Source organism: Falco punctatus (genome assembly GCF_963210335.1).
Source record: "Falco punctatus genome assembly, chromosome: 7".
Classification (NCBI taxonomy): domain Eukaryota; kingdom Metazoa; phylum Chordata; class Aves; order Falconiformes; family Falconidae; genus Falco; species Falco punctatus.
This window is the reverse complement of record NC_137587.1, coordinates 65,758,099-65,785,647: the sequence shown is the minus strand read 5'-3', so window position 1 is coordinate 65,785,647 and position 27,549 is coordinate 65,758,099. Positions and strand designations below refer to the sequence as shown.

The 27,549-nt window shown below is 43.7% G+C and overlaps 2 protein-coding genes across 6 annotated transcripts in view; one reads left to right on the top strand and one right to left on the bottom strand.

Annotated features, from left to right (window-relative positions):
• Window positions 1-708: 708 nt before the first annotated feature.
• LOC308067798 (uncharacterized protein) lies at window positions 709-8,433 on the bottom strand (the record flags this gene model as incomplete). 4 transcript variants are annotated; one of them, XM_080397246.1, is made up of 3 exons in its annotated part: window positions 709-2,624; window positions 3,046-3,280; window positions 7,690-8,433. In XM_080397246.1, 2 exons carry the CDS (start codon window positions 8,431-8,433, stop codon window positions 3,074-3,076), a joined length of 951 nt encoding a protein of 316 aa, XP_080253372.1. In that variant the 3' UTR covers window positions 709-2,624; window positions 3,046-3,073. The 4 variants fall into 4 exon arrangements, with proteins under 4 accessions (XP_080253372.1, XP_080253373.1, XP_080253371.1 ...); XM_080397247.1 differs by having other exon boundaries at window positions 3,059-3,280; XM_080397245.1 differs by having other exon boundaries at window positions 709-3,280.
• Window positions 8,434-8,708: 275 nt separating this feature from the next.
• The window catches only part of IGF1R (insulin like growth factor 1 receptor), a 188,642-nt gene continuing 169,801 nt past the window's right edge, over window positions 8,709-27,549 (top strand). For both annotated transcript variants that reach the window (XM_080397196.1, XM_080397195.1), the window contains exon 1: window positions 8,709-8,832. In XM_080397196.1, the coding sequence (XP_080253322.1) occupies window positions 8,739-8,832 (94 nt within the window). In that variant the 5' untranslated portion in view covers window positions 8,709-8,738. The remainder of the gene's footprint in view (window positions 8,833-27,549) is intronic.

Here is a 27,549-nt window from a genome sequence, read left to right as displayed (position 1 = left end):
CCACTAGACCAATATTCCTTCTGCTGCCACTGAACCTATATGAGTCACCCATTTTGAAATATGTGGTGGTCGTACAGTATGCTAATGTGCGCGCGCGCACACACAGAGCCAGAGTAAATTAGGGGAAAATTGATGTCAAGACCTATCGAGTATGAAGGGCCTTTTAAAACCAACCTTCAGAATGTGCTAATATTTACACATTCCCAAACCACCTGGAAATATGTTCCAACTGCTTTAAAACATTTTCAGTATCATTTAAATATATATGCAGCCATTCACAGTTGTACGTTAATTTACCCTAAAATCTAACGACAATTTGATCTCTTTGAAAAAACATCTGGCCCAATCCTGTTTTTTATAGGAAGTCAAAAATCCTATTTCAACCAAGAAGGAGTCAGGGGTTTTATTTCAACAATTTTCAGAAACATTTTTTTGCTTTTAATGCTGGAGGTCCAAATTATTAGTCTTAAGGCTGTGCTTTTCCATAATCTTCTTGAATAAACTTTATTTTTCCTCCTTGCAAATGCAAGATAGTTTGGATTTCATTATGTTTCAAGGAGTTTTGATGCTAGCATGTCATTGTGCTGACGGAAACATGAATAAGTGAAAACATATATATTGTATCGTGCACATCTAATGTTTAGGTCTTTTTATTCTGTATAGAATGCTATCAAAGATTTGGTATAAATGGATAACTACAGTCCATAATTTAACCCACTACTGACTTTATTTTAGGTTCCATTTATATGTTCTGTCAAACTAGAGCAAATAATCTTAATTTTCATATATCCATCTCATCTGGAGCCAACTGCAAATACAGAAAGAAACAAGAAGTTTATGTTGAGATCTGTTTTAATGATTGGATACCTGAGGTTTAAAAAAACTCCAAAACACAACCCCCCAAAAGCCTAGAAGCATTCCTGGTCCTTTTAATTCTCCTGCAGGTAAAAGGGGTGAGCTCAAAGTCACTAGAGTCAATCTGCACCTGTGTTTCTTTCTTCCCAGTGGCAATAATTATCCTCCTTACGAATGAACTGTGAGATTTAATTGCCTATAAACACATTTTAAGATCTGGGGATGGATGTTACTATTCGATTGGAAAACACAGCAAGTTTCTCCCACGTGTTGGTATGATTCCAGCACGTGCCCCTCGCTGCCGTGGGTCAGCATCGCATCACCCCAGGGGGCACCCGGGTGGGCCCAGCTTACGCTCAGTGGGATTCGTGCACATGCAGAGCTTAAGAGGTGAAAATCCAAAGTGCTCAACGCAAACATCATATGATATAGCAGGGACAGATCCTTTCTGCCCACTACATGGGGTAAAAGTCTGATCCCTCTCCCAGTTAGATTGGTGGAATTCTTGCTGGTAAATACTACAATAGTAAAGTTGAAAGAGATTTTGTTTTGAAAGAGTTAATAATGCAAGATTAATAACTGTTATAAGCATGCTGCAGACATCAGGAGTTTGTGTGTTATAAAATGTAATACGCACATCAACAGATGGTCTGGTAGATGCTTATAAGCCATGGTTACAAGCACGCAATTGACCTGTTGGACTCTGTAACAATCTCCACAACTGACTAGCCATGTATTCAAACACCTCTCAGTCATTCATTAACTCTTTGCAAACTATTTACGCACACGCCATTAATATACAGCGTGATCACGTTGCCACCGTCTGCAACAGGAGCAGGATAGAGCCCTAATTACTTGCAACAGTTTATTAATTCAATACATTAACGGTAGGCACGTTTTGACAGCCGCGGTGCTGGAGCGGGGAAGCCAACAGACTGCTGGAAGCAGGCGGCAGCTGTTCCCCTGCACCTATCGCTCACTCGCGCCGCTGCACTCACCTTCGAGGTGTCTTTCTCGACCAATTTGTCACATTCAGAAACACGAAAGGGAAGACAAACACGAGAACGCGGAGGTTTGGTAGGGAAGTGAAATTGCCGTTGCTGTGCCGCGCCACGGCGGCTCGGCGCGATTGCAGAGTGCACTGACAGCCTTTTAAAATGCTGTCAAAAAGGCACAAACATCAGCATAATTTATCGGTGGCTATTTTAGGCAGGTGCACGGGAACTCTAAATATATGGCATTCACCACTTGCTGCAGTTGCTATGGATATGATATCTCAGGCCTGTAACTAGGGTTATAAATGCTGTTGTGTGCTTATTATTGTTGTTGTTATTAAAACATGAATTTTATAGTTATTCCTGCTCAGCTGCTGCCCCTAAATCGTCCATGTAACTGCATACTTCTTTGTTTGAAGGAGGGACGTGTATGGGAAAAAAGTCATAAACAATACCCTTTCTTCCCTTCTGCTTTTTATTTGCTCCAGAAGGGACCAATCTTGAGCCAGGGTTTCCGGTAATATTAGGGCCAGGAGAATTAGAAATCACTCAGAGCCAAAGACGTGTACTTCATTTGGGTCTATCTGATTATTACTCTGGTATTTAAGTCTTGCACATCTCAAACATGTCCAATCTTTTTTTTTTTTTTTTTTTTTTTCTGCCTCCACTTGTCTGAATAGGTTGGTCTCCTGCAGCTGCAGGGATTCTGCTCAGCCCTCTCGCCGTTACGGCAAGGTGGTGACTTCTACCCAGATCCTGTCCAGCGCTGCAGACCTGGGAAAGAAAAGACAGCCGGTGGATGGGGAGGCTCTACAGACACCTTGACCACTGCAGAGGAGTTAACGGCGACCTGCCCACCCAGCGTCCATCCCAGTGTGTGCTGTGCTCCTGTCCCCTTGCCAAGAGGAGACTGAGCATTTTCCTGCGTTCGGGAGCCCATGAAGGTCATTGGTATGTGATGCAGTTCACAGCAGAGCAAAAAGTGGCAAAACGTGGAAGATACGGTACAAATGGGCAACCCACATCTTGTCTAATGCTGAAGGGCTTGTTATGAGCCGACAAAACGCAGTTTGTAAGTGGAGATTTTTGGGGGAAAGGATTTGTATGTGCCCTTCAAGTGTACAAATCACTCTCAACCAAGTTGTGTAGAAGATGTATCAGTCGCCCAAACATGGTCCCTACCCAGCACACTTACCTACCCACACTACCTGCAACAAAAATGTTCAGCCTGAACCACAGCCTGCGCAAGGTGAGCTGGCAGTGTCAGGAGCCCCTGGAGAAGAGGAGGTGGCTATGGAGGGTGCTCTCTGCTGCGGCAAGCCTGGCAAAGGCCATGCAAGGAGCTGCAGAGACCTCCGAAGCAGCAGCACCTCAGCAGCTACAAGCAACGCTCTGTGACAGCTGACCTTCGTCCGGGGGAGCTGACATGGCTGGAGAAGGCAGGAGAATAAAGTTCAACTACTTCCTTACGCCGGTAATACAAAATGTTCAGATCCTGAAAGGTTATGACAAGCTAGCGTCTGCTAAAGAGGTCAGTCTGCCCTGAAAGCATTGCAGAAGCCAAAATAAAGTCTAGTCAAGCCTATGCGGAGTACGAGCACTGAGGCAGGGAAAATAGTGAGGCCTCTTTCTCCCCAGTGGTGGCCCCAGAAAGCAGCGGTAAAGGCTGCTGTTAAAATTAAAATATGGCTGAGTATTAGGATATTTGCCTTGGGCAGATATATGTTTTGAGAGACTGGGGTCAGTGGCTGTTTTAACTGCGTTGTTTCATCCCTACTGCCACACTTCCTGAATTTTCCACTTAAGCGGCATTTTAAACAGGACGCAGGTATGCTGGTGGCATTTGGCATCACACTCTAGAGGGTAAGATGTGTGTGTGTACCTATTCATGTGTTTCTTTCTGTCCATCTGTCTATCTCAAGGACCATAAACCAGCAGTGGACAAAGGGGAGGAGGCATGAAGCCCAGTGCAAACAGAGAGGAGCAACGACTGTAGAACCAACAGGACAGAGAAGAAAGTAATTTTCTATCATCAGGGAAGATTAAGTCATGACAAAATGATTTGTTACACTAATGAAAATTACAGTTTAAGACTTAACATGCAAAAAGAAAGGAGGGGAAAACTTTGCACAAATCTAGACACACAATATACATCAAACATTGCACACCTTATTTAAAAAAAAGTTTTATTTATTACTGGTGGCCTTGTACAGGAGACATTGTCAAGGACTGGGACCCCAGTGAATTGCTAGGTAGTAACAGAGGAACAGTGACTGCTGCAGCTGGGCAAGATGAAGTGGGCAGAAAATGGGGAAATGAAGTGTAAGTCAGTGGGAGAATGACCCGAGAAAATAAGTTAGAAAAAAATGGAGTGATGGTTTTCCCAAATCTCAGCAAAGACTGCAAACGGCCACAACTCAGGAAGCCTTCTAACACATCCTTGATGTATTCAGATGGACTTGGGGAGGCTATGATCTACAGGAATTTTGCATTTTGACCACCTCATTTAATCCACTGGCTGAAGCATTTCCCTTTAGGGTTGGGTATTTTTATATGCACTCATACTTCCTGTGACGAAGTTCCAACAAAACATTTTTAATCACTCCTTGATTCAAAGAAAGGCTTAAGCTATTTAAGCTGCTTTTAGGATCTGGGTGGTGTTCAGCCATAGGATGCCATATCTGGGTTCCCAGTAAACGAAAACTTCTCACCATTCACATCAACCACTTTTGCCCAGGTCTATAGATAAAAGCAGAGGCAGACATTGTTGACAAGGAAACAGATTTCATTATGAAGCACCTCTGCACATTATCATGAAAATTAACTTAAATTTGTCCAAATTATAACTCTTCGATTTCACACATGGTGCACATAGTACAGTTTGCTTGAGGTTTTCATCGTCGCCACGCTGTGGTTGTACATGTTGAAAGATCCGGACTGAAATGTTTCCACTGAAAATAACTGGACCACTCCCAGAGAAAGATGCGAACATACAGGAGCTGAATCTGATTAAGTGTGCACTGCAGCTGAGCACGTGAATGCGCACGGCTGGCTCTGAATGCTGCTGAACATGTCAAAGGTGAGGAAAGGCGAACACTGCGCACAGCTCTCCTCTTAACCTCTTAAGAGTACAGAGCTATGGGTGCCTCAGCATTTACAGAAAAAGCACTTCTTCCTCTGTATTCCATAGCACAAAAGGCAAAGACATCCCAGCAGAATCCAGCCAGGTAATTCCAAATTCTGAATTTCACATTGGTACCTCGGGAGGATGGAAAGCACTGCGAATGCCTCCAATTCAACACTGTGCTGTTGTCATAATCTTTTTTTTTTCTTTCCCCTTTAAAGGAACCTGATGGATTCTAGAAACAAACTTCGCTACAACACCTGTAGGACTGTGTCTGTGTGAGACTGTGAGCTCTTTGGGGGCACAGCACATTTTTTGTTCTCTGTTTGTACAGCATCCAGTACAACGCGCTTGTCCACGACTTACCCTATTCTTCAAAGTAATGAAAGAAAGGCTATTTTACAATAATAAAAGTTCTTTATGACAGCAGCATGATAAATGATAGACACCCAGTTCTCACTTCAGCTCTGTCTTTAGACAACAATACATTAATTTGTAAATAACACATTACAATTTATACTGCATCAACGCCATAATACGCACAGAAAGGACACTTGTTCTGCTCAGTATCCAGGACTAGTAATACGCACAGCTGTACACAGCAATAGGAAAAATTTACTGGACATGAAGGTCTTTCTGGTCCCATTTAAGTGAAGCCTTGAAAGCCTGCGTCCAGTTGATAAAAGTCTATGGCAGACACACACATGGCAGTCCAGGAGAGTTTCGTATGTAAATGCCTGATTCTCCTGCCCTGAACCTCGAGAGGGTTGTGCTACACCCAGAAGGACGTGTGCCTGTGCTTTGACTTACTGTTGGGATGCTGACACAGCCCTGGGTACACGTGCCTGTGTGGCAATTCTGCCCCTGTTGTATTCAGTGATGATTTTCCCCCTAAGTGCTGTGACGCAGAGTAAAGCCTTTCCATCTTTCCTAAGGGGTATGAGAGCTAATGTGTAACTAAGACAGGAATACCGAACCGTTCTGATGGGGCAAATGGTGTGAAAATGGATGGAGAAACTACCAGAAGAGAAGCTTGTATAAGGTTGTGGAAAATGATGCAGTAATGTAAGCGAAGGGTATTGCAATACAAAATGTTCAAGAATTTAAATGCAAAAACTTAATTTTGACATTTCCATTAATAATGTGACATTAGCGGAGTTCTTAATGTAGCTTTTAAAAAACCCCGCAACACCAGTGTAGCTAATGCTCACAGATGTCTGCTTTCTTATACTTCAGCATCATTTTGGTATCTCCCCCTGCCAAAGTATTGCAACAAATCTGTGATTACCCAGGACATCCATATGCCGTGCAGCATGGCTACTATGAGCTTCGGCGCAACAGTGGGAACACGGCCCACGGTTCCCGATTCTGAAAAGCCCGAACCTCCGCTGCTTCAGCTGGGCCTGTCCCCCCCACCTGGGGCCTGGGTGACGGTGTCACTGCCCCGGAGTCCCCCCCACCTGGGTCCTGGGTGACGGTGCCCCTGCCCCTGCCCAGCGCACGGCGGGGAAGCGCCGTGGCACAGGCAGCATAGGAGCAGCGGCCGCAGGCTGCGGGTGCGGGTGCGTGGCCCCGCAGGTGAGCCCAGCCGCGCACGCTGCGCCCCGGGAGCAGCGCGCCTCGGCGCGGCCCTCCGCCTGCGCCCGCCGGTGTCCGGCCCGAGCAGCGCCTGCAGTTACATGCGGCAGATAAATAAACGCACCATGTGCGGATCAGCGCTGCGCGTTTCACTCCCCCGAACGCGGTCCCTTTCCACAGACACGTGCACGCATATTTTTTTTTCCTTTCCGAAGAACACGGAGGCGCTCCCACTAGCCGGGGCCGCCGCCGCCTCCCCCGCCGAACCTCCCCCCTGCGCCCGCAAGATGCTCGGAGCAGCCGCCAGGGCGCCGCCGCCGCCTGCTCCCCCGTCCCCGTTAGGGGGACGCCGGCGCAGAGGCAGGAGCGGGACCGAGCGGCGGGGGAGCGGGACCGAGCGGCGGGGCCCTGCGCGGCGGCCGCCCCTGCCCGCCGCCGCCCGGGCTGCAGCCGCCCCGCTCCGCTCCGCGCGCGCCCGCTCCGGCTTTTGCCTCGCGCCCGCTCGCGCCCCGCCGCCGCCGCCGCCGCCTCCGCGCGCGCCGCTGCCGCCGCCGCCGCCGCCGCCGCCGCCTGGGCGAGGGGAGCCCGCGGGGGGGGGACGTGAGCGCGCGCCTCTGTGAGAGAGAGGGCGCGTGCGCGCGCGCGCGGGAGAGGGAGGGCGGGCGCGAGCCCCGTCCCCGTGCGGCCGCAGAGAGGAGAAGCAGCGGCGGCGGCAGGCGCGGCGGAGCGACGCCGGGGCTCTTGTTTACCAGCGCTCACTCTCCGTCGTGCGAAGGGAGCCAGCGCGGAGGAGGAGACGGGGGAGACGCGGCGGCAGAGCGCCGCGAACCCTGCTGCGAGCGAGCGGCGAATTAATTGGGAGGAGCAGCAGACCCTTCCCCCCCTCCCCTTCCCTCCCCGGAGGAATTACAGACCCTTCGCAACAAGCTCCTGGGCTTTGACCTTCAGCAAACCGGATCGCCTTCCTCGTCCCCCCGCCGCCCCCCCGGCTTACACACGCGCACACACCCACCCCCCCACACCTCTTCCCCGCTCCCCCTCCCCCTGCCTTGGGCTGGGCAGCGCGAGGGGAAGGTTTGCAGCGCGCGCACACCCAGAGGAGGAGGGAAAAAAAAAAAAAAAAGGAAAAGGATTTACAAATTCGCTGGGTGGTTTTTGTTGTTGTTGTTGTTGTTGTTGTCGTCGTCGTCGTCCCCCCCCCACCCCCGCCGCGATGGCAAGGCGGCTCGGAGGGATGCGAGGAGGAGAGCTGCGGGGGGAGGAGGCGGGGTGCTGAGCTGCTCCGCTCGCCCTGCTGCTGCTTTGTGTGTGTGTCCTGGATTTTTTTTTTTTTTTTTTTTTTTTGAGAAGGAGCCTGTGGCAGCGGCGCCGAGGAGAGGAAGAGGAGGAGTAGGGGGGGAGCTTTTTTAATTCATTTTCGTTCCAAATTCTGCATTTCGAGCCTCTGCAGCCAGCCGGACTTGTGGCGTTGTTGTTGTTGTGGGTGGTGGTTTTGCGTGGGGTGTTCCCCCCCCCCTCCCCTCCTCGCCGAGCGGGGAGAGGAGCCGCGGGGATCCCGCCAGGGCAGCCCCGTCCCCGCGCGGGGGGGACGAAGAAGCTGTTGTTGTTTTGTAATAAGATTGTCTGGGTCGCCCCCCCCCCCCCCCGCCCTTTTTCCCCCGCAGCCCTCCCAGTTTTTGTGTCTGTGTGTGCTCGCTGCCTCTGTGTGCGGTGTTTGAAAATGGAGGTTGAAGATGCAGACTGCCAGCCCCGATGTGCCTCATGTTTGCGACTCCTGTACACGATGTACCACTGCAGCCAGCGCTGAGGGGAGACGGCGGCGCCCCCCGCCCCGGAGCCCGCCCCGCCGCCCCGGAGACAGCGTCGCCCCGGGGCTTTCATGCCTTGTTGTTGTTGCCGTTAATACATCTTGAGTATCTGTGTATTTTTGGTGTGGTTGCTCCGGAAGATCAACACCCAGGGACCTCAAAAACCCTCCGGTTTACCAGTCCGAAGGGTCTTGTTTTTTTCATTTCTTCAGGCAACGTGGATTTATTTATCCTGCCCCGCTTCTCGTCCGCCTTTTGCCTCCTTCGTTATTTTTAGAGGACGGGGAGAGAAAAGAAAGCGAACAATTTCGGACTTTTTTTTTTTTTTTTCCTTGTTGTTTTCGGAAAAGGGGATTTTGTCCAATTAAAAAAAGAGGAATGAAGTCTGGCGCTGGAGGAGGGTCCCTCGCCGTCTTCTGGGGGTTCCTGCTCGTCTTCGCCGCACTTTGTCTGTGGCCAACAAATGGGGAAAGTGAGTACGGTGCGTGTCGGCGGGGGGGGCGGCGAGGGGCCCCCGGGGGTGCCCGGTGTGAGGGGCTGCCTGTGAGGGCGTCGGCTGCCTCTGTGCGTGCGTGTGTGAGGGGGGGTCCCTGCCTGAATAGGTGTGAGGAGGGGCTGCCGTAGGGGGGGTGTGTGTGAGGGGCTCCTGGCGTTGTGCGTGAGGGGCGGCGGGGGGGCTGCGGCGGGGTGTGCGGGGGGGGCCGTGAGGGGCCGTTTCCCGCCGCGGTGAGCGGGTTCGCCCCTGCCCGCGGGGATGTGCGTGTTTTCCTCCTGTTACGCGTCTGCTCCTCCGGCACGTTGAACAACCCGGGGCTGCACGTCTCCTTCCTCCCTCCCATCCCTTCCTTCCCCCGGGGGTGCCCGGCTGGTTTTACACGCGGGGTCGGCGGAGCCGCAGCCCCCGAGCCGGAGGAGGGGGTCGTGATGCCCATCCGACCCCTCCTTTCTGTTTCCCCCCACCTGACCCGCGTTACTACTCCTGACCCCCTCCGGAGCCCGGTGCAGTGTTTAGACCTCTGCAGCCGGGGCTGCGAGCTGCGTAGTAAACACTTGCAGGCAGGGAAGAGCCGTGCTTGCTTTCCTCGCATGGAAAGAGCTTGATCTTTGGCAGTGTTTGGAGGCTGTATGCAATAACCTGCCATAGCGAGTGAAGAATTCCTGGAAATAAGCGCCTTGCCTTTTATTGCCGCTTTACTCCCGAGGAAGGGTTTCACTCGCTGTGCTCGGGGTGCAAAATTAAGGTGGCATCCCGCAATCTAAAGGTCACAGTCTGCTCTTGGTTTGGTGTTTGGTTATTTTTTTATTTTATTATTTAAATTAGCGTCTAGGTTGATACTTCACGTTTGCGCATAAACGCCTGACGGCCGGATGGGCTGTATTCTTAAAGGTGATTTTCTTACTGTTTTTTTTCTTCCAAGCAGCTGTGTTGCATTTAGCATTAAGGTTTGTGCAGTTGACTTGGCAGCGTGCGAGCTGCTTCCTCCGTGTGTGCGAGTGCTGCACCGAGAAAAACGTGGTTCATTGTGCGTGACCGCGCTGCCAGCAGCCGGGTCCCCAGCGCACGGAGATGTCTGGATCCCTCCCTCGTTTATCGTCTGCGGATCGCCCTGTCTGTCTGTCTTGCTTGGGAGTTGCAAAAGCCCCGGCTTTGTTTTTGTGCGTTTCAAACCTGTGATTATATTGCAGTGCCCGCCCCCTTCGGGCGCAGGGGAAATAAAGGGGGCAGGGATGGATGGCTGGCGCTGCAATTGATTAGACTGCAATCATCACCATATTAATCCCGGTGCTGATGGGTTTTCTTCTGGTATGTCGGGCTCACGCTGGATTGAGGTTCTCTTGCATGAAATTAGCCTTCCCTTGTTTTCTGGAGTATCTCTGTAGACAGGGAGATGGTGAATGTGTCTTGGAGCCCAACCATTTTAAAAACTGCTCCTTCTCCTTCGGTGTCTGCAGAAACGGGGATGTTCCTTTACTGCATCTTGATGCTTCAGTTTCTTCCGCTGTGTGTTTGAGCCGTTGTTGTGTGCCTCTCGCTTTCAAAAAGATATGCCGTTGTTGGAGGGAAGGAATGGAGAGATCAATTTTCTCCATTTTAAATGTAAAGGGAAGGAATTCAGGAGCCTGGAGAGGCTTCTCTTTATAAAAGTAGTAGTTTCAGGTTGAAAAGAAAGGCAAGTTCTTTGGGTGCACTGACAGTGAGGCTAACTACAAACAAACAAAAAAAAAAAAGGCGAGCAAGAAGGCATAGATGGAGTCTGTAATGCATGTTGAGTAATATTGTGTTTCATTAGCCAGCGAATGCCAATTAACTCCTTGCAAATTAAGGCCCAGCTCTGGCTGTTGCGTTGTAGTGGCAGGGCCAGCTAGAGCTGGAGAGCTGCAGACTTACTTCCACGAGTTGAACTTTTTGGCTAGAGCTGTTGTCAAGAGGGAAGATTAATTTCTTAAGTTTAAAAACAAAACCCCAGTACCCTTCTTCGGGGAAGGGCTTACAAAGGATGGAGTAGTGTGGAGAAACAGGGGAGGAGGAGGGAGGAGATCTGGTGTATCCTTAAACTACTAGGATACACACTTAGAATTTTTTCTTTTTCTTGTCTTACCTGGTACAGAACACCTTCAAATAAAAATGCTTGCCCAGCTCTGTCAATAAAACAATGCAGGAACAGTATCTTAGGATTTTAGGTTCCAGTTCTCTGAAGTGTTTGCAGTTGCCAATTAGCTAAAATGACCCGATTAAAAACCTCCCAAATGAAATATCTTCTGAAGAAGATGATCTAGGCATTTAAATGTGGGAAGATAGGCTGAAAAACTTGTCTTAGCTGAATACTGCCTCTAATCGATCGTCTTTGTAGTTTACAGTTTAATAGCCTTTGTTTTCACGAGTTATTGCTGAAAGAATTTTGCTGTTAGGGGGAAAAATGATCTCCAGAGCAGATGTTTTGCATCTCTTCATATTCTTCTCTCTCCCCACAATAGTGGAAGGAAGATTAATCTTAATTTTTATTTGTTTTTCATATATACTGTGTCATAGCTAAAAGGCACTTCCATTTTCGGTCAAACAAGCAAGGCATTCCTAAATAGGAATACAAAGGAGTTACAACTGGAGGGGAGAGACCCATCCCTTTAATGCTAAATCATATAAAATCTGTTCATGCTCTGTGACAGAAACCTCTTTAAAATACAGGTAGCTTCCGTGGAAAGCTTGTGATTTAAAAGAAAAAAAAAAACAAAAAGCCTTTTAAATTTCTGAGATTTCCCTGAGATTTTGTTAGACCACAAAAATAAAAAAAGACCCTTCATGAAGATAAAGTGTATGCTGGTGTAACAGTGCATTTGATGTGTAGAACTACAGCTGTTGGAGGCTATTTCATCATAGGGGTGGGTTAAAGATGAAGCATAAACGTGATGTTTTCTTCCTTTTCTACTTTCAGCCTGGTGGGGTTCCGATTTTCACCCTCATGTACATTTAGAAAGGGAGTGGGTTAAACATTCAGTATAAAAATTATGTTTTTATGTCTGATAATACTTGAGACTGATAGATATCTTGATGGATCTGTTCATGTTAGCTCCAAGCTTTTGTTTGTCTATCCAGGCTATATTTTATGTTTCTGATGTTAATAAACAGTAGCTCGTGCTGTATGTTTAATCTCTCTCCCAGGTTGCTTAGTAAAAACCCTTATGACCTCCTGAGTGCCAGTGTTAAGCACACCTAGCTTTAACATCAGCATTTTCATATACGCCTAGTGGTTAGTGAATGTTGTTAAATGAGAGTTGGATAATTCCTTCTCTAATTGAGGCTGTGAATAGAAAATGCCAGAGCGTTTAAGGAATTGGTGTCAGTCTGGCTCACCAGAAAGAGGAGAGGAGGAAAGTGTTCAGGGGAGTGATGGGGATTGGGGTCCATGGGAAGGAGCGGTGAGCCAGGCAGTACTTTGACTTTTTTTGATTGTGTTAGATTGTACTTTCAAAGTGTTCCCATACCAGAATTGGAGCAAAGGCTTGCATGACTCAGAAACTGAAAGGGTTAGGAAATGGTAGTGACTTAGCTAATAACAGGCAAAATGTGTTGAGAACATGAGAAAGCAGAGGAATGGGTGTGGAAAGATGATGTGTGTTAGAAGCTTCAGTGCTGAACCAACATTTGAGAGAGAGAAATATTCTGTGTGTAAAGTGAAGGACATTTACCTTGGTTCTTAAGTAGGTTGTGAGAAGTGGGGTGAGGAAGGGACTGCAGAGAGCGAGAAGACAGATAAATTAGTTTAAATTCAGTACAACAGAAGGCATGATTTATTTGATTCAATAAGGAAATCGCTCAGATCTGATAAACTATTTTGTTAATTTTTATGTCAGTTTTTCCCTGACCGGTTGTTCCTTCAGCCTGATTCTAGAGTATAGTTAAAGCGCAACTGCTGTAATGCTGAAGTAGTTGTCATCTTGAAATACATGTTCAAAATCTAGTGTTGAGCAGTTACCATACGGTGATTTTTGAATCTGTCTTCGTTGGTGAATAATTAATTTATATCAATATATGTTACCTTGGGAAAAGTTGTTTCAAACGCTGTTTAATTTTCTGCTAAACTGACATTTACTAAGAAGATACTGGAAGAAAATGTCTTCGGTGAGGAGAATTTATTTTTTTTTAAGCATCTAACATTTAGAATTAAAATACATTTTAGAGCTGAAACTATTAGCTTAAACATGAATTGAAATTGTCCTTTAAACTGAAGCTTTTTTTTCTCTTCTCAAATATTTTTTTTTTCCTTTTTACTTTGTGGTAGATTTTACCAGTGATCACTGGAACTATTAAGTCGGTGAGACCAGAAGAGGCAGTTTTGTTAAATGATTAATTATATTGTGTGTATATTCAATCTGTGTGAATTGTGAGCTACCACAGACTTCATTGTAGAGAAGTTTGTTTATGGTCCTGAACTTTGAGAGAGAGGAAATAATGTATGCAGGAAACCTGTTTTTCTCACACTGGAAGTTAACTTTGTGATCCCACACAGAAAACAACTTATCTAGCTCATCATCTGTAAGTAATGGCCCTGAAGATCAGAACTTACAAAATGTACTGAATTAAATTAATAATTTAAAAAAGGAGTATTTATCTAGATTACCTGTAGTTAAATTGTTACAGTTGGTGAGCATTATTTTATTTTCTTGAAAAGGTGATGACTGACAAGCAATGGCGACTTTCTGAATGTTGATTTCTGGAATGAAATACATTCTTATTTGGATTTTAGTCTAAAGCTTTCACATTTGGCTTTGTGATGTTATCAAGTAGCAGCTGTATTTTATTTATATGTGTGAGTGTGCACATAGGAATGGGTAATCTGCAGTTTATTATTAAACTATTGTGTATGCTAAATTTTTAAAAAAGCTGCAGTTTGAGTAATTGTCTCGAGAGTCTCATAATTAAAGTTGTTGCAGATTTGTAGTTTCAGTTTATTTCAGATCTTTTTGACAAAGTTGAGCATTTAAGGTTCCTGGGCTTAGGTGGTAATGGAACATGCTGCTTTTAAGAGTTTTGTGTTTGGGAATGCAATTATGTGTTTGAAAGGTAGAAATACTGTTTTAGTATTTTGATATATTTGACATGTATAATTTTTCTATCACTGTAAATTGTATAGACAGCTTCTTTGTGTAGGTTAGTTGGATTAGTTTTTATGATTTATGAAAGCCACTTTAAAAAGAATAGTTTCAAAAATTTTTTTATTGTACAAAAGCAGAATTCAACAAACAGTAGTTGATGAAGACATGTTTGTGGTTGTTAGCCAGCCTGTCTTGTGTGTGGTTTCTTTGCGTTGTTTTTGTTTTCCCTCTTAGCCAAGCCATGACAGGTACAGTCTGGACTGATTTCTGTTGTAATATATTTGTCTTTTTTTTTTGTGTCCTGAACCGTCTGAGACAAACTTCGAGGACCAGCAAATGATGAGCAGCACACAGTGTTCATTCGTATAGTTCTGTGCTTGCAAACAGAGCTGGACCAAGTCCTCAGACTCAAAAATAAGCTCTAGTTCTTTTAGGCAGGACTACTTGTTTTTGCTAAATAAGTTTTATAATAGTGTGGCATATTCATTAATTAAGGAGATGCATTCTGGCAAAACCAGTGTTAGCATGGTGGTGTATTCTGAAGGTTTAGCTTGCATTTATTACTGAAAATTTTTCTTTTTAACCTTTGCAAATGCTAAATATGAACAGTTCCCTTAGGGATATCTTTCAAGACACCAATTAACTTGTTCAGTGTTGATATCCTCAAGAAGTTGCTGTTGTGGCACAAGATTATTTAAAATGTGCTGAAAAACAAAATTGTTATTTATTTACAGATTGATTTGCATATGACTTGTAAGCTTTAATGTAATAAACTTTTGTTTATTAATTTTGGAATATCCAGATGTGTGCATTTCCTACCACAGTGTTCCTTTTGTGGTAAACTTGGTGGTATGAGCAGAAATAAGCACTTTGTATGTTTGAGTGCCTCCCCAGATAGTTCTTCAAGGACGCTTGTCATCTTTGACCTACCTGGGGAGAAGGAACCTCACACCCCACTGAAGTGCAAAGATTGTTTCTCTAGAGGAACAAATCCACTAGTAAATACTTTGGTAAAACAGCACATGTATGCGTTTGTAGCAACACAAAGTCATTTTAATAATAACTGGGAGCAGTAATTCACATGAAGATTGACACTGAAGAGAAGTGCTAACCAAGTTGTGCTTCGAGAACTTCATGCTATGCAGTTGACTTAAAAAGAAGTGTGCGCTATACAAATAAACTTTTTAAGCAGGAAATAGGTGAACGGCACATGTATGTGCTTTATTGTAATAGTTTAAAATACATGTGTGTCCTGCTCTTGTGACTACTTCGTTTGTGAAGATGTGTGTTTGGCAAGTCCAGTGACCTAATGAGTTTGTTTGCTGTGTGTTGCCAGTGAGGCACATGCTACTGAAATAGCTCTGTGACCAGTCCGAACGAATGTTATCTGCAAACCTCTTATTGGTGCCATTACATGCTGTAAAGATAGTTCTGTTTACCTGGAAGTGTGAGCATCACCTCTGATCAAAACACTTTCTCTTAACAGGTGGGCTGTTTTGGAGTTTTTTGCTGCACATCCTTTCTCTCTGTGGAGGGGAGCAGTGTCTAAATGTGACAACATCAGGGATGTGCAGAGAGTATTGGATTTCTTAATGATGGAGGCAAACTTCACATGTGTGTGTGGGTTTTTTCCTGCTGTTGAATGGGTTGACGGGTCACTTTTACTGATGGTTTCCAGAAACTTTCTAGTTTTTTTCCTTCAATATGAACAGTTCACAAATTAGTACACTACTCATTTAAGTCAACTACTTATACAATACAGTTCAAATAGCAGAGGATTTGATTGGAGGCAGGAAAGAAGAATTTTTTGAAGTTCAGAATGCATGAAATGAATACATGCTGAAGTAGTCAAAGATCCCTTGTACTTTATCAGAGAGCAGTCTGCTTGAATGAAAGGTACTGTACCTGCTGTTAAGTTTATAAACTTGGTTTATACAGATTACTTTTTAAATTATTCATGATGCTACATTACAAGTATATCTGACAGGTTTAAAATAAATGGCTTGATGGTAAGAGGGAGCATGCATAAATTAGAGCTGGGATAATGTGCTCTTTGAAGTACCTCTTCCATTTGTTACTACTGGAATACAGTAGGTAGCTGCAGCTGAATGTGTGATTCTCAAGTGTGGAGTACATCATTATCTTCAAACTGTGTTATAGTGGCAGTTCTTAGATAAGATGGATGAGATGAAGTAGCAGGGCGGACTGAGGTGTTCACTCTGTATTTAGTTATATACACATTTCTGCTGAAACCTGGAGAGTATTGATGGGATGAAACTTCCCTAAGCGCAGCAGTTGAAAGGGTCTGCTAGTAACTGTGTGTTAGCAAGGTTAGGATGGCATCACATAGTTACATTTTTTTTTTTTTTTGTTAGGGTGCTGTGGGTTTGTAAGAAGTGTTTCAGCAAGGTGGTAGGAGGATATATATATTTACTGGGACACTATATCTGGTTTGCTTATGGATCATGGTACTCTGCTTGAGAAGTCTTCCTGATATATATGCAGAGGGAAACTTCGCAAGAGCTGAAGTGTTGTGTTTGGAAAAGGTTATTGGTGGGGAACGAGAATTCCAGATCTCCTGGATGCAAAAGCAGCTTCCGCAAACATAAATTGACATGGTGCTGGTTTTCCTGATCTTGTAGACAGGCAGCTTGTTATATTTGAGAAGCAAGCTCCCGAAGTAGTTTATAATGTAGAAAAGACCCTAAAATGGTGTGTGGTAGAGCAGCCCTCAAAAATCATCAGAAGTTTTTCTGAAAGTGGAAGGTCATCTTATGAAGATGGATAGTTCAAATCTTGAGTCTTAACCAAGTGGATACAGCATTTTGGAGAAAGGTCTGGTGACAGCTGCTCCTGGAAACCGTCTGTAACCAAACTTTTAAAAGGGAATTGGCTTGTGCTGTGGAAGGGCTTTACCCCTGGATCGATCTCACTGGGGTGGTTTCCTCATTATTTACATTGGCTTCAGTTTAGAGTTGCCTTCACATTTTGTCCTTCTACACATGGTACGTGTTGCTTCCCTGCCGCTCCTGTCACATTCCTTTGGGTCCATCTGTAGTAGTACGAACCTTGAAGGGCTTAAAAGCACGTTGCAGACCTCTTGTGTGCGGAGTGACACTGCGTTGTAGGAACAAGCATGTATTTGCACTGCTCAGCTGATCTGAAGTAACATCTGGCTGTGGTGTTCTTGTTGAAGTTGCAGTGGAAGTACCTTGTTTGTCCTGTCCCCTGTGCTCTTCCCAGGTGCAGAAATTAGTTCTATTGCCATGTTTTTGTTGCTTTCTCCTGGGGCCTTTGATGTTTAGTTACATTGTTACTGTTGCCTTTTCTAGTCAAATTTCATGTATCCCACTGGGGATGTGGTTTGTTCTCCAAGATACTGATGGGGTTAAATAATGTGGAAGGTTCTTGTTTTCAGGTGGCTTTACCTTTCTTTTAGCTGAGAACCAGGGTTAAGAGATACACCTTAACATGATGATGTCGAAAACTGTGTTAAGAGTTCACAGACCCATTGGGGTGGAGTGGGGAGCCTACCGGAATTGCGATGGTTTCTGGTCCCACAATGGGATTTTTAGCTGCTGCTTCTTCTCTCTGGTGGTTCTGTGTCCCCAGCAGGTGGAAGCAGCTTGTGGTTCTGTATTGATTGCAGTTAACATTTTTCCAGTTTGTTGTGGCTGAAGTGTGTTTTTTTGGATGTTTTGTTGTTGTTTTTGTTTGGTTTTTGTTGGTTTTTTTTCAGATGGATGTACATTTTATTGGCCCATTGCCAATGCCATGCCTCCTGGAAAGGCTGGAGAGAGTGAACACCCAGCTGTGTAAAGATGCTGTTACTGTGTGTACTTTGCTCCTCTTTCCCAGACCTGAGAAGTACTGAGACGGGGGGAAGGACAGTTGCAAACCAATAGGATGTCTGACCATTTTTGTGGAGGAGGATGCCGGAAGGGTCTGTTATAGTCCTGTTGCTCCTGCACCTTGAATTTGTTTTATTAAGTTACATTGATATTCCCGTGCAGTTCTTCCAGTGGCTACACCCATGATGGGGGCTGAGTCTATGCACTTGTCACTGTACAAAAGCGCAAAAAGGGGATGTAAGGAAAGCACATTTGTTCTTGCAAACTTGACACTTGGCTTGGTTTGAGACTCTGATTTGAGCCTGCCTGGATGCTGTCTAGGAGTGACTGAAGTTTTTGATTGTTCGATTTCTTGTGTGTGTGCTTTAAAATGTTAGTATTTCTGTCACGTTCGAGTAAGGTGATTATGTGGGCAAATATTTTCATTGATACTGTGTCTCAACAACAGGCATGCAATATGTATTTAATACTTAAATCAGATTATGAGAGTCCTTCTTAAAATTTGAGCTTGTATATGCTTTGATGGGCTGTGGTTCTAAAATGTGGCTAGCGTTACCAGTGAATGAACCAGGGTCGTTTCCAGTTGGTTTTGTTGTTACCCTACAGAAATCAGGCACAGAGAGAGAAAAATGCATTTGAGTGTGTGTGTATGTGGTGGTGGTTCTGGACTTCAGCAGAAACACATGTGAAATGGACATCTGTTTTTACATGGTTTGTGTTTTGTGTATCTCTTTTGGTAGTTCATTGTTTAAATAAACATGTTGCATTAGCAGTAAGGCTTCAGTGCCAAATGCCTGCTGATGAGATGTGTTAGGGTTTTGTTGTTCCCAAGCCATACTGAGAAACAACAGCTTTACAATTCAATACATTTGAGGAAGATTACAAAAAGAATTTGGGGTGGATCGCAATCAGCACTTCAAAAGCAATAGCTTTGGAGTAACTCCACTATAACACAGCACAGCCCATGGAAAAACACTGTCATCTTAACAGATGCAGTGTTATTTTGGAGATTCCACTGTATAAATACATGGACTGTGGTTAAATTGTGATGGCAACAGATGCAATCTCAGTTCTCTATTCTTTCATCTCTTTAATATTTAAAAATACCCCACAAAGTAAAAGAAAAAAACAACATCAAGGCTGAAAATACACCTCCTGTAAATTGTTGGGGCTGTATGTTTTCGGCCTTGTTTCATTTCAGATACGTCAGTACAGATTAGATTTGGGCAGAATAAATGCTCATCTCTGCGAGGGAGTCTCTGCAAGTGCTGCTACTGGCGGCTTACTGTACAATTTGCATATGAATGGAATTATTCAGCTATACTTTTCTTGTCAGTGAGATTGAAGTCAGAGTTGGTTAACCTGGCAAAAAGATATTTCCAGTATTTTTCATGAAAGAAAGTGATAGTGTGAAGACAGGAATTACACATTCCACTAGCTAAGCCAGCATTGTCTGAGGATTTTCTTGGTGTTTTTGTAGTTGAGATCAGTGACTTTATTTTTACATTTGTCCACAATACGTTGCAGTGTTAGAGAGCAAGAGAATTGGAATGTGGGAATCAGATGTTGTATCATAATGCCACACAGTTGTGTTCGCATTTGTTTTTCTTTCCAGATTGGGTTTTGTTTGAATACTGATTTGACAAGTATAAATTGAGATCAAAGGTCACCCCCATTTTTATTTTTTTTTTTATGAACAGCAAATAAAGCAGAGCAAGATGCTGCTATCATTGTATTCACCTGTATCCATCCACTAGCTGGGTAGAAAAGCCTGAAGTTAAATATTACAACTGGATTTTAAAAAAGACCGGATAATTTTTGTGAGCAACAGCATTAGTAGTCATGCATGCTAAAATAGGGAGTGATCACGTCTCTTGTTGCAGAAGCTGACAGTATACAAGGGTTGGGAAGAAATTGTATTCCTCCTCCGGGTGTTTGTATGCTCCTCCCCACTGGTAAAATACAGAGAAATGCTATCCTTGAGGGTTGGTTTTGGTTTTCTAGAACACTGATGTGACTTCAGATGCTCGTGTGACTTTGTCATCCAGGTGAAGGCACTTTCACTGGGAGGCTGTGCATTGTCAGGTGTTAGAAGACTGTACTCTTAGCAGAAGTATAGGGGTGGAGGTGTTGGAATCAGCTGGCTGATAAGGAGATAGTATATTACACTAAAAATAAACCCTGGATCTTCACAGGTGACTGTTGAAGAATACCTGGTGTCACATGTAGCTAGAAAAGAACAAAACTTGGTGTTGGTTGAGCGTGGTTTGGCCACCCTACAAGGACGTACGTGCTGGGATGTTCTCTGTTTGTTCTGTAGGACTGCTCTTCATTCTTCAGGAGCAACTGGCCACAGAAGTATGCAGCTACTCAGTGTCTTGCTTGTTGCATGGGTGGCCGTGGGCCTTGTTTACTGCAGTATCAAAATACTGTTCTGTCCTCAGGGCGACTGTCACTGTCCATAGTGTCTCATGCCTCGAGTTAGTCTTCAACACCCTCGCAGCTTCTCTCAGACGTGATGAGATGATGTGGATCGTGTTTAACAGGGGGAAGTGGGTGAGGAACAAGTGAAGAGCAGAGGGGCTGAGGACATAATTGTCATGTCCACTGATTTTTGCAGGGGAGGGAGGAATGTTCTGTTTAAGACATCTACATACCTTCGTTGGGTGTGTCCCCCTCTGTTCTCCCTCTTCATCAATGCTCAACCTTTTGATGGTATCACATGCTCGCTTTGTGGTTCCTTGATGATTTAGTTGAAGACGACCATGACTGCAGGGCTGGTTTTGGTGTCGAGCCTGGTGCCTAGGAAGTGACGAATGTAGTTTTAGGCTGTGGGCTGGTGGGATGCTGCGTGTGATCACAACTGCTGAGATGGTCGGAGAGTGCATTTTCCTCTCAGCTGATGCGAGTTACGACGGCTCTGGTGGAAGGGTTCGATAAGAGCCTGAGGGGGATGGCATCATGTGGTTGAGAACGGGTTAAAGCAGAAACGAAACAAATGGTTTAGTGCAGTTCTCCTGCGAGCAGTACTCTGTGTTTCTGTGTCTGTAGCATGAGAGCTGGGTTTTGGTGGCTTAGCCCTTCATCGTGGGCTCTGGGACTGGAAGGGGAAATGCTTCCTCTGAGTTAGGGAGTGTTTGGGACACGGGTGAAAGTCTCTGCGGTGCAGCCTTGCAGTCCACCCCCGCTGCCCAGGGGCAGCTGCTGGCAGAGGCAGGGGCCGATTATTGAAATGGCTGTGAATCTAAATGTGAGGATCAGTGTCGTCGCCTTGAAGCCTTGAAGCAGCTGAATCATTTTTATTGGAATATGGGGAGTTGGTTTAGCAAAGGTATGCTTTGGTGAGAGATGTAGACTTGAGTGCTTGATGAATCTAATAGTTTTACATAACTAAAAACAATTCTGATGCTTCCACTGGGCACTGCAACTCTGTGTAGCTTTGTAACACTGGTGGAAATGTGAATTTTGGTCCAGTTTGTCCTTCAGAGCTTGTTTTCTCCTTAGTGTGAAGGCCTTAGAGCACTACTAGCATATTACAATTTTTTTCTTTTATTGAGATTGAGCGATTTTGATAGTGACTTAAAACAGCAAGCTGGGAGGGCTTGCTTTAAGTACACAGTTTTTAGTCTAGCTAAAAATATGCAAAATGAGATTTTTGGATTTTTTTTTTTAATTGGCTGACAGCTGTTAGAACACCTTGAGTCACAAATACAACCTTTTTGGAAAATAAAAGCTTTTTTGCTGATGAGTAGTGTTTGCCCTTTTCTACACATTCATGTAAATAATTAGATGTCTTGGATACATTTACTTGGATCCTTAATTTTTCACATTTATTTTCTGGTAGATTACTTCTCATTTGGGTTACTTTTTTGTTTGGATGAAAAATGGAGTTTTAATTGAAATGCAGATCATCTGTATTTTGAGACAATTTAAAATTTAAAATATGATGGATGGACAGGCATGATCTAAAAAAAACCCCAAACATCAGCAGAAAAAAATAGTTTGTTGTTGTTTCTCAGAAGTTCAGAGCTAATAGATCTTGCTCAGAGTGTTTCTCAAGTTTCTATGCAGGAGTCGTTTTTAATTTGGGATTAAGTGCTTGTTGAACTGAACCATTTGAGTAAACTGAAATGAGGCACTTGCAGAAGTAGCTGTTGAATGTAAAAGCTATCTTAGCATTTCAACAAAGGGTGGCTCCAAGAGAGCACTGAACAGTAAATTCACCAGTCCAAACGTTCTTTGTGTAAATTACATGCTTACTATTTTTATTTTATTTAAATTACGGTAGGCATTTGCCCTAATATATGCTGTTATAATTTCATGTTAGATTTGTAATTAAGTTTATTTTTAGAAGAATGCATTAAATGGTTTATATAAAATGATTTTCTATTTTTATAAATGAAATAATTGTTTTTTATTGACTTTTAATTTAATGCAATTTCTTTTTTTGCTTGGAGGTTATGTAAGCAGAAAGATATTAATGATAAAGAACAGGAGATTAATTGTCATTAGCTAGGGACACTGGTAGGCAGAGTTAACTTACTTAGACATGTTCAAACTGAGTGATGGATGTTACAGAATGTGGTACAATGAGTTTATATAATAAATTTTATTAATTGATTATTCTTCCTGGTTAAGCTAAGAAAGCCAAATTGTAACTGCATTTGGAATCTGACAAGGAGATAAGAAAGATGGTCATAATGTGGCGATATCTCAAGATGCCTGAATATGTTACAATCCGTGGCATATCTGATGGACAAGTGAGTGTTAATTGCGTGCAAGCCAGATTAGCTATTTTTAATTTGGCCTCGCTATCATGTGTCTTCGCAGATGATTTTGAAGGCTAAGGGGAGTTGAATGATGAGTCATTATTGAGTTAGTAAAATCACAATTGATCTCCATTTCCTGTTGATTCCAAAATTACTGAAGTGTGAAAGCCGAGAGTGACTGATGACTTCTTGGAGGGGAGTTTGAGGGTGGAATGTGGAAGTGACTCTATCTGAAGTAATTCAATGCTGCCCTGGGTGTTAGTACAAAAATGTCTATAGTGAGAACAGGTGTGTGTCTGAGATGGGAGGCTTTGAAGTGTGATGGTCTGGCTAGCTCATTTGCCTAGGAGTAATGATAGTCTGGGCACTAAAATACGCTTTTCAGCAAGGTAAGGGGGGGAAGAGGCTTCTTAAGTGGCTACTGATAGAAGCGTAATCTTAAACTTTTCATTAGTCTCCTCAGTACTGGAGATCTCTTCTGGTTGACCTGTGTTTCTGTGACTTGGTTCAGAAGGTTCTATTCTGAAATCCCTTTGCTCCCAGGTACTTGTGAAAGTCTCCTGCGCTTTGCAGCGTGACTGCAGAATGCATGTCAGACTGCACAGTGACAGAGAATGGGATGTAGGGACATCAGTGTTGCGGGAGCGAGAAAACCTTGCATTTCTCCGTTATTATTTATAATTATCTTTTGATGAATCCTTGATCTTGTCATTCTGCAGCTTTGTTCTTGTTATGGGTTGTATGGGGTTAATGCTCTTTCACAGATACTAATTGCAAACTGGTAATGTGCAAGTGAGATTTAAAATCTTATTTTTTTATTTCCTCCTTCCTAGAACTTACTGTTAGCAAAAAAAAAAAAAAAAATATTCTTTTTTTGTTGTTAGGGACTGTTAACTCACATTACTAGACTCTGCCCACACTGCATATGTGAGAATAAATTCTGCTGAAAGAGTATTTGTTGGAAGAAGTTAAAGGGAGGATATATACTGTTCTGAGTTAGATTTGAAAGCAAGCTACAAAGAAGTCTTGAAGTACCACTTCAGGATGAGAAAATTGAGTTTAGTTCCTGGGAGGAATAAGAGGAGGTGGGAGGTAAGACTGTCCCTTCTCCTCTGTTTATTGCATCCCTCACAAAATTTTGATATTTCAAGAATTTTTCTGAAGTGGTGTTTTGGAAGGCAAAATAACAGTCTGTGTTCTGTCTTACGACTATTCGGAAGGTCTTTGAACCGTTGGAACTTGCCATGGATGTACAGTCTGATACACTGTATGAAAACAGAAATGAAGAACTAGGAGAAGGAGAAATATACTTTTCCCTTGGAAAGTGTATAGAAGGTTTTTCCAATGTTGCCATATTTAGGATTGTAGAAAACTGAGAAGGGGGGGAAGAGATAGTTAATCTTGCTGTCTGGGAGCAGTTTGGTTTTCAAATTTATAAACAAAACAGGAAAAAAAATTTCCAGACTTCTTGACAAGCCAGGTGTGTGGTTTTCACATTCAGAAAAACACATTCACATTGGTTTGGCGTTTGCAAGGTAACAACTAAAGAAATAAATCGCTCTGAGAGGGTGTAAAGAACTTTCCTCTAGGAAAAAGTTGGGCAAACATGGAGCACTGAGTTGAGTGGTTGAAATTTGGTGAAGTGTGGAAAGACACCAGTTTTCAGAGAAGTATGATGTTTCTTCAGGGCGTTGTGAATTCAGAAGTGAGAGTTGCTGCACTTAAAAGACATGTCTGTCTTGGGGTTATAGTAGCGGCAGGAGAGCTTTGTCGGGAGTGATCATGGCAGTTCTCAGAGCTGTTTCTTGTAGAGAATCTTCAAATACTTAAAGCCACACCTTGGTACCTTATACCTTGTCTTACAGGGTCTGTGTTGATACGTCCCAGTACAAAAGTGCTTTGTTAAACCAATTAAATGCGTAATATTTTTATAATACTTGTGTTTTGGAAAAATCAATACGGCCAGTTTCTCTTTGAAATGACAAGAAGCCTGTTGTGCTGACGAAGTAGAATGCATTAGGAAGTGGTGCTTTGTATCCTCTCAAGAGTAATGTGCTCTTGTTTTTTCTTAATCAGCAGGATGTACTCCTGTATGTCAGATGTCTTAGTTGTTTTTGTGATCTCTATCAGAGAAGAGCAAGGGGAAAAAAAAATGTCAGAGAAACAGAATAGGTTTAAATGCTTTATAGCAGCAGAAAGCCCGCAGTCTTGTATTTCTTTTAGTAAAACTGGTAATCACCACCTTAGTGTTGGACACTTTGTGTTTTTGTTGTTGTTTTAAACAATAAACAAAAGAACAAGTTGCCCTTCAGAAGAACATAATGCATAGCCTGCTGAAATACTCTGGAGCATAAGGGATATAATTAACCCTTTTCACTTGAGCTTGGTTATGTTTCAGAAAGTAATGCAAGATGTGTAAAATAACTGAAATTGCTTATTTACCAGTTCACTGAAGTAAGGATTTTTCAGGTTTTCTAAAAATCAAACCCTCTTCTTCCTCTCTCTGTTGCCTTCCCTTCCTTCTCTGTTTCCTGATCTGCAGTTCCCAGTTTTGTAGTAGTCTAGTGCTGATTGCGGTGGGGTTTTTTTTTTGGTTTTTTTTGTTTTGTTTTTTTAAAAAACCTTAAAAGCAGCCATTGAAGAGAGAAGTTTATTTCCTGTCGCTCTTGCTCAAGGCTATAGAGAACAGATCTTGGAAGTTCAGGCACTTGTTCAGGCCTTTCAGAGGAATTTTTTAAAGATGCTTTGCCTTTGATGGAATGAGGGAAGGGCAACAACTTGAAAGGACTGACAGCGAAGCCAGGGCTTGGCTTATTGCATGAACAAAGCGTCTTGCTGTGATCCTGAAGTGTTTTGTTTTACTGACCAGGTGCTCAAGTAGGACAGATAGGTTCTGAACTGTTAAGAGAGTTTTGGTACAGTTCAGTGAAAATCGGCTGGAAGGAGACAGAACCTGATACACTTCCAACGTTTTTTCCCCATCTTGACTCTCCTTGAAGAATGTGAATTAGTGTGAGAAAGTGTCTGTAGCTCCCACTGGGTCAAATAGAGGTTGAGATAAAAATACATATCTCTGTGTGTATTGTAATATTGATCGTCATGTGGTGCGTAATTCCTTGGCAGCAGGATTACAAAGTCTGATGTTTTACATTTCATTTGCAAGTTTTGGTGCGGTCTTGCTGCTGGCTCTATGCTCAGACCTACTTTTTGTTCTTTGATGGATATCTTGTTCATTACTTCCTTTTGACTGGCCTTTTCTTTCAGTCAAAATGTCATCCTTTGGACTGGTTAGTGTGACTGGAGCTCACTTGATCTGTTAGTTCACTACTCTAGTTTTGTTTTGACATTGTAGTAAGTTAACAGCTTTCGCAAAGATCCATTCCTTGTCTCTCACCTCACCCAGCATGGTTGTTTCCATATTCTCACACACAAAAAATTACTTCCCAGTCTCTCACTGAATTACTTGTTTTATCTTTTCCATTATAAACTTCTTTCAGTAGAGTCTGTTCCATGTGTTGCATTTTGAAGAGGAACACTGACTGGTGTGTTACTTTAGATGACCTCTTTTTTTTTCCCCTTTTTTCCCCTTTTCCCTTTTCCTGCACAAGTCTTAGTTGTGGGTTTTTTTTTTTTTTTGATTAATTTGGTATGGAATATCAAAATATGACCTGGGTTGGGAATTAGATCGTTCAGACCTTGGCAAGCATAACTTAAGGGACTCCACTTTGGCACTTAAAAGTTCCGTTCTGATTGATGTGTGCTATATTTTTTTATCGTTTTTGGTTTAACTCGACTTTGGGTATCTGAATTGAGATTAAAGCATGGCTCTTCAGTGTGGTTTACAGAATACTGTCTTCCTGTGTCCTCTACAGCTCGGAAATACATCGGTATGCTGACTTGGTAATTTGCGGCTTTGTCTCAACTGAGGTGGCTAATAGGTATGGGCTTTTGCAAAGATGCTGTGCGAAACCAGGGCAGCTGGCACACTAGTGTGTGTGACTGTCAGCCCTGATGCAGGGGTGCACAAAATCACTTTTACGTGTGGCAGCTGTTGGCTCTGTCAGGGTGAGCCGGTGTCTTGGTCAAGTAGAGAGGAAAAAGAGAGTGAGACGGAAGGGCAGGTGGATCTCTTCTGTCAGTCTGAGTACGGGAAGGGGAGATGATGTGGGGGCAAGTCTGCATTTGTTTTTCACAGAGTTCACCAGAGATGACTGTGGCTGTGGTGCCACCCGACACAGTCCTGCCTGTCACCGGGAGACCCCCTTTTTTGTGTGTCTGCCTTTTCCAAATCAGAATAGAAAATTTTCCCTTTAAGGTGGTGTGTGACCTTTCATGGCCCTGGGGCCAGTTCAGGACTTTCTCTGTGTCCTGAATTGCTGGTTAACTGGAGGAAATACGGAGACTAAGTCCTGGTTTCTGAATCTGAAGTTGAAGGAAGCTGGCATGTGGTAAAGCAAAGCACAGTCCGCTCAGATGTGTTTTCTTAACATGGAACCAACTAGCCTTGGACAAATACCGTGGTTTTCTTTCACAACAACAGCGAGAGGCTAGTGGAGCTGTCAGACACGTGAGGACAGGCCAGGGGCTGTCCATCAGCCCTGCTCTCCCCATGATTGTTTGCCTTCAAGCTAGCAGTTGGAAAGAAGGGGTTTTGGTGTCGTCTTGTTCAGTTCATATTTACCTAAGCTCTTTTTTCTTCTGTTCATTTATGTTTTTCTTTTTCAGATCAGACTTAGTTGAAAGCTTTGCAATACAGCTGTGTGTAAGCGCATATGTGGCACTGTTACCCAATGTAGTTATGCCATCGAACACCCACCCCGTAGGTGCAGTTTATGTTGGCAGGAGCTGTTTGGCTGGTGTGGCTTAATGTTGTTGGGACAGAACAACTTCTTTTTTTTTTTCCCCCCGTTTCTCTTTTTTAAATTTTTTTTTTCATTTTTTTTATTGTGGTGGCTGTAGTGGCACATCCTTTGCAGT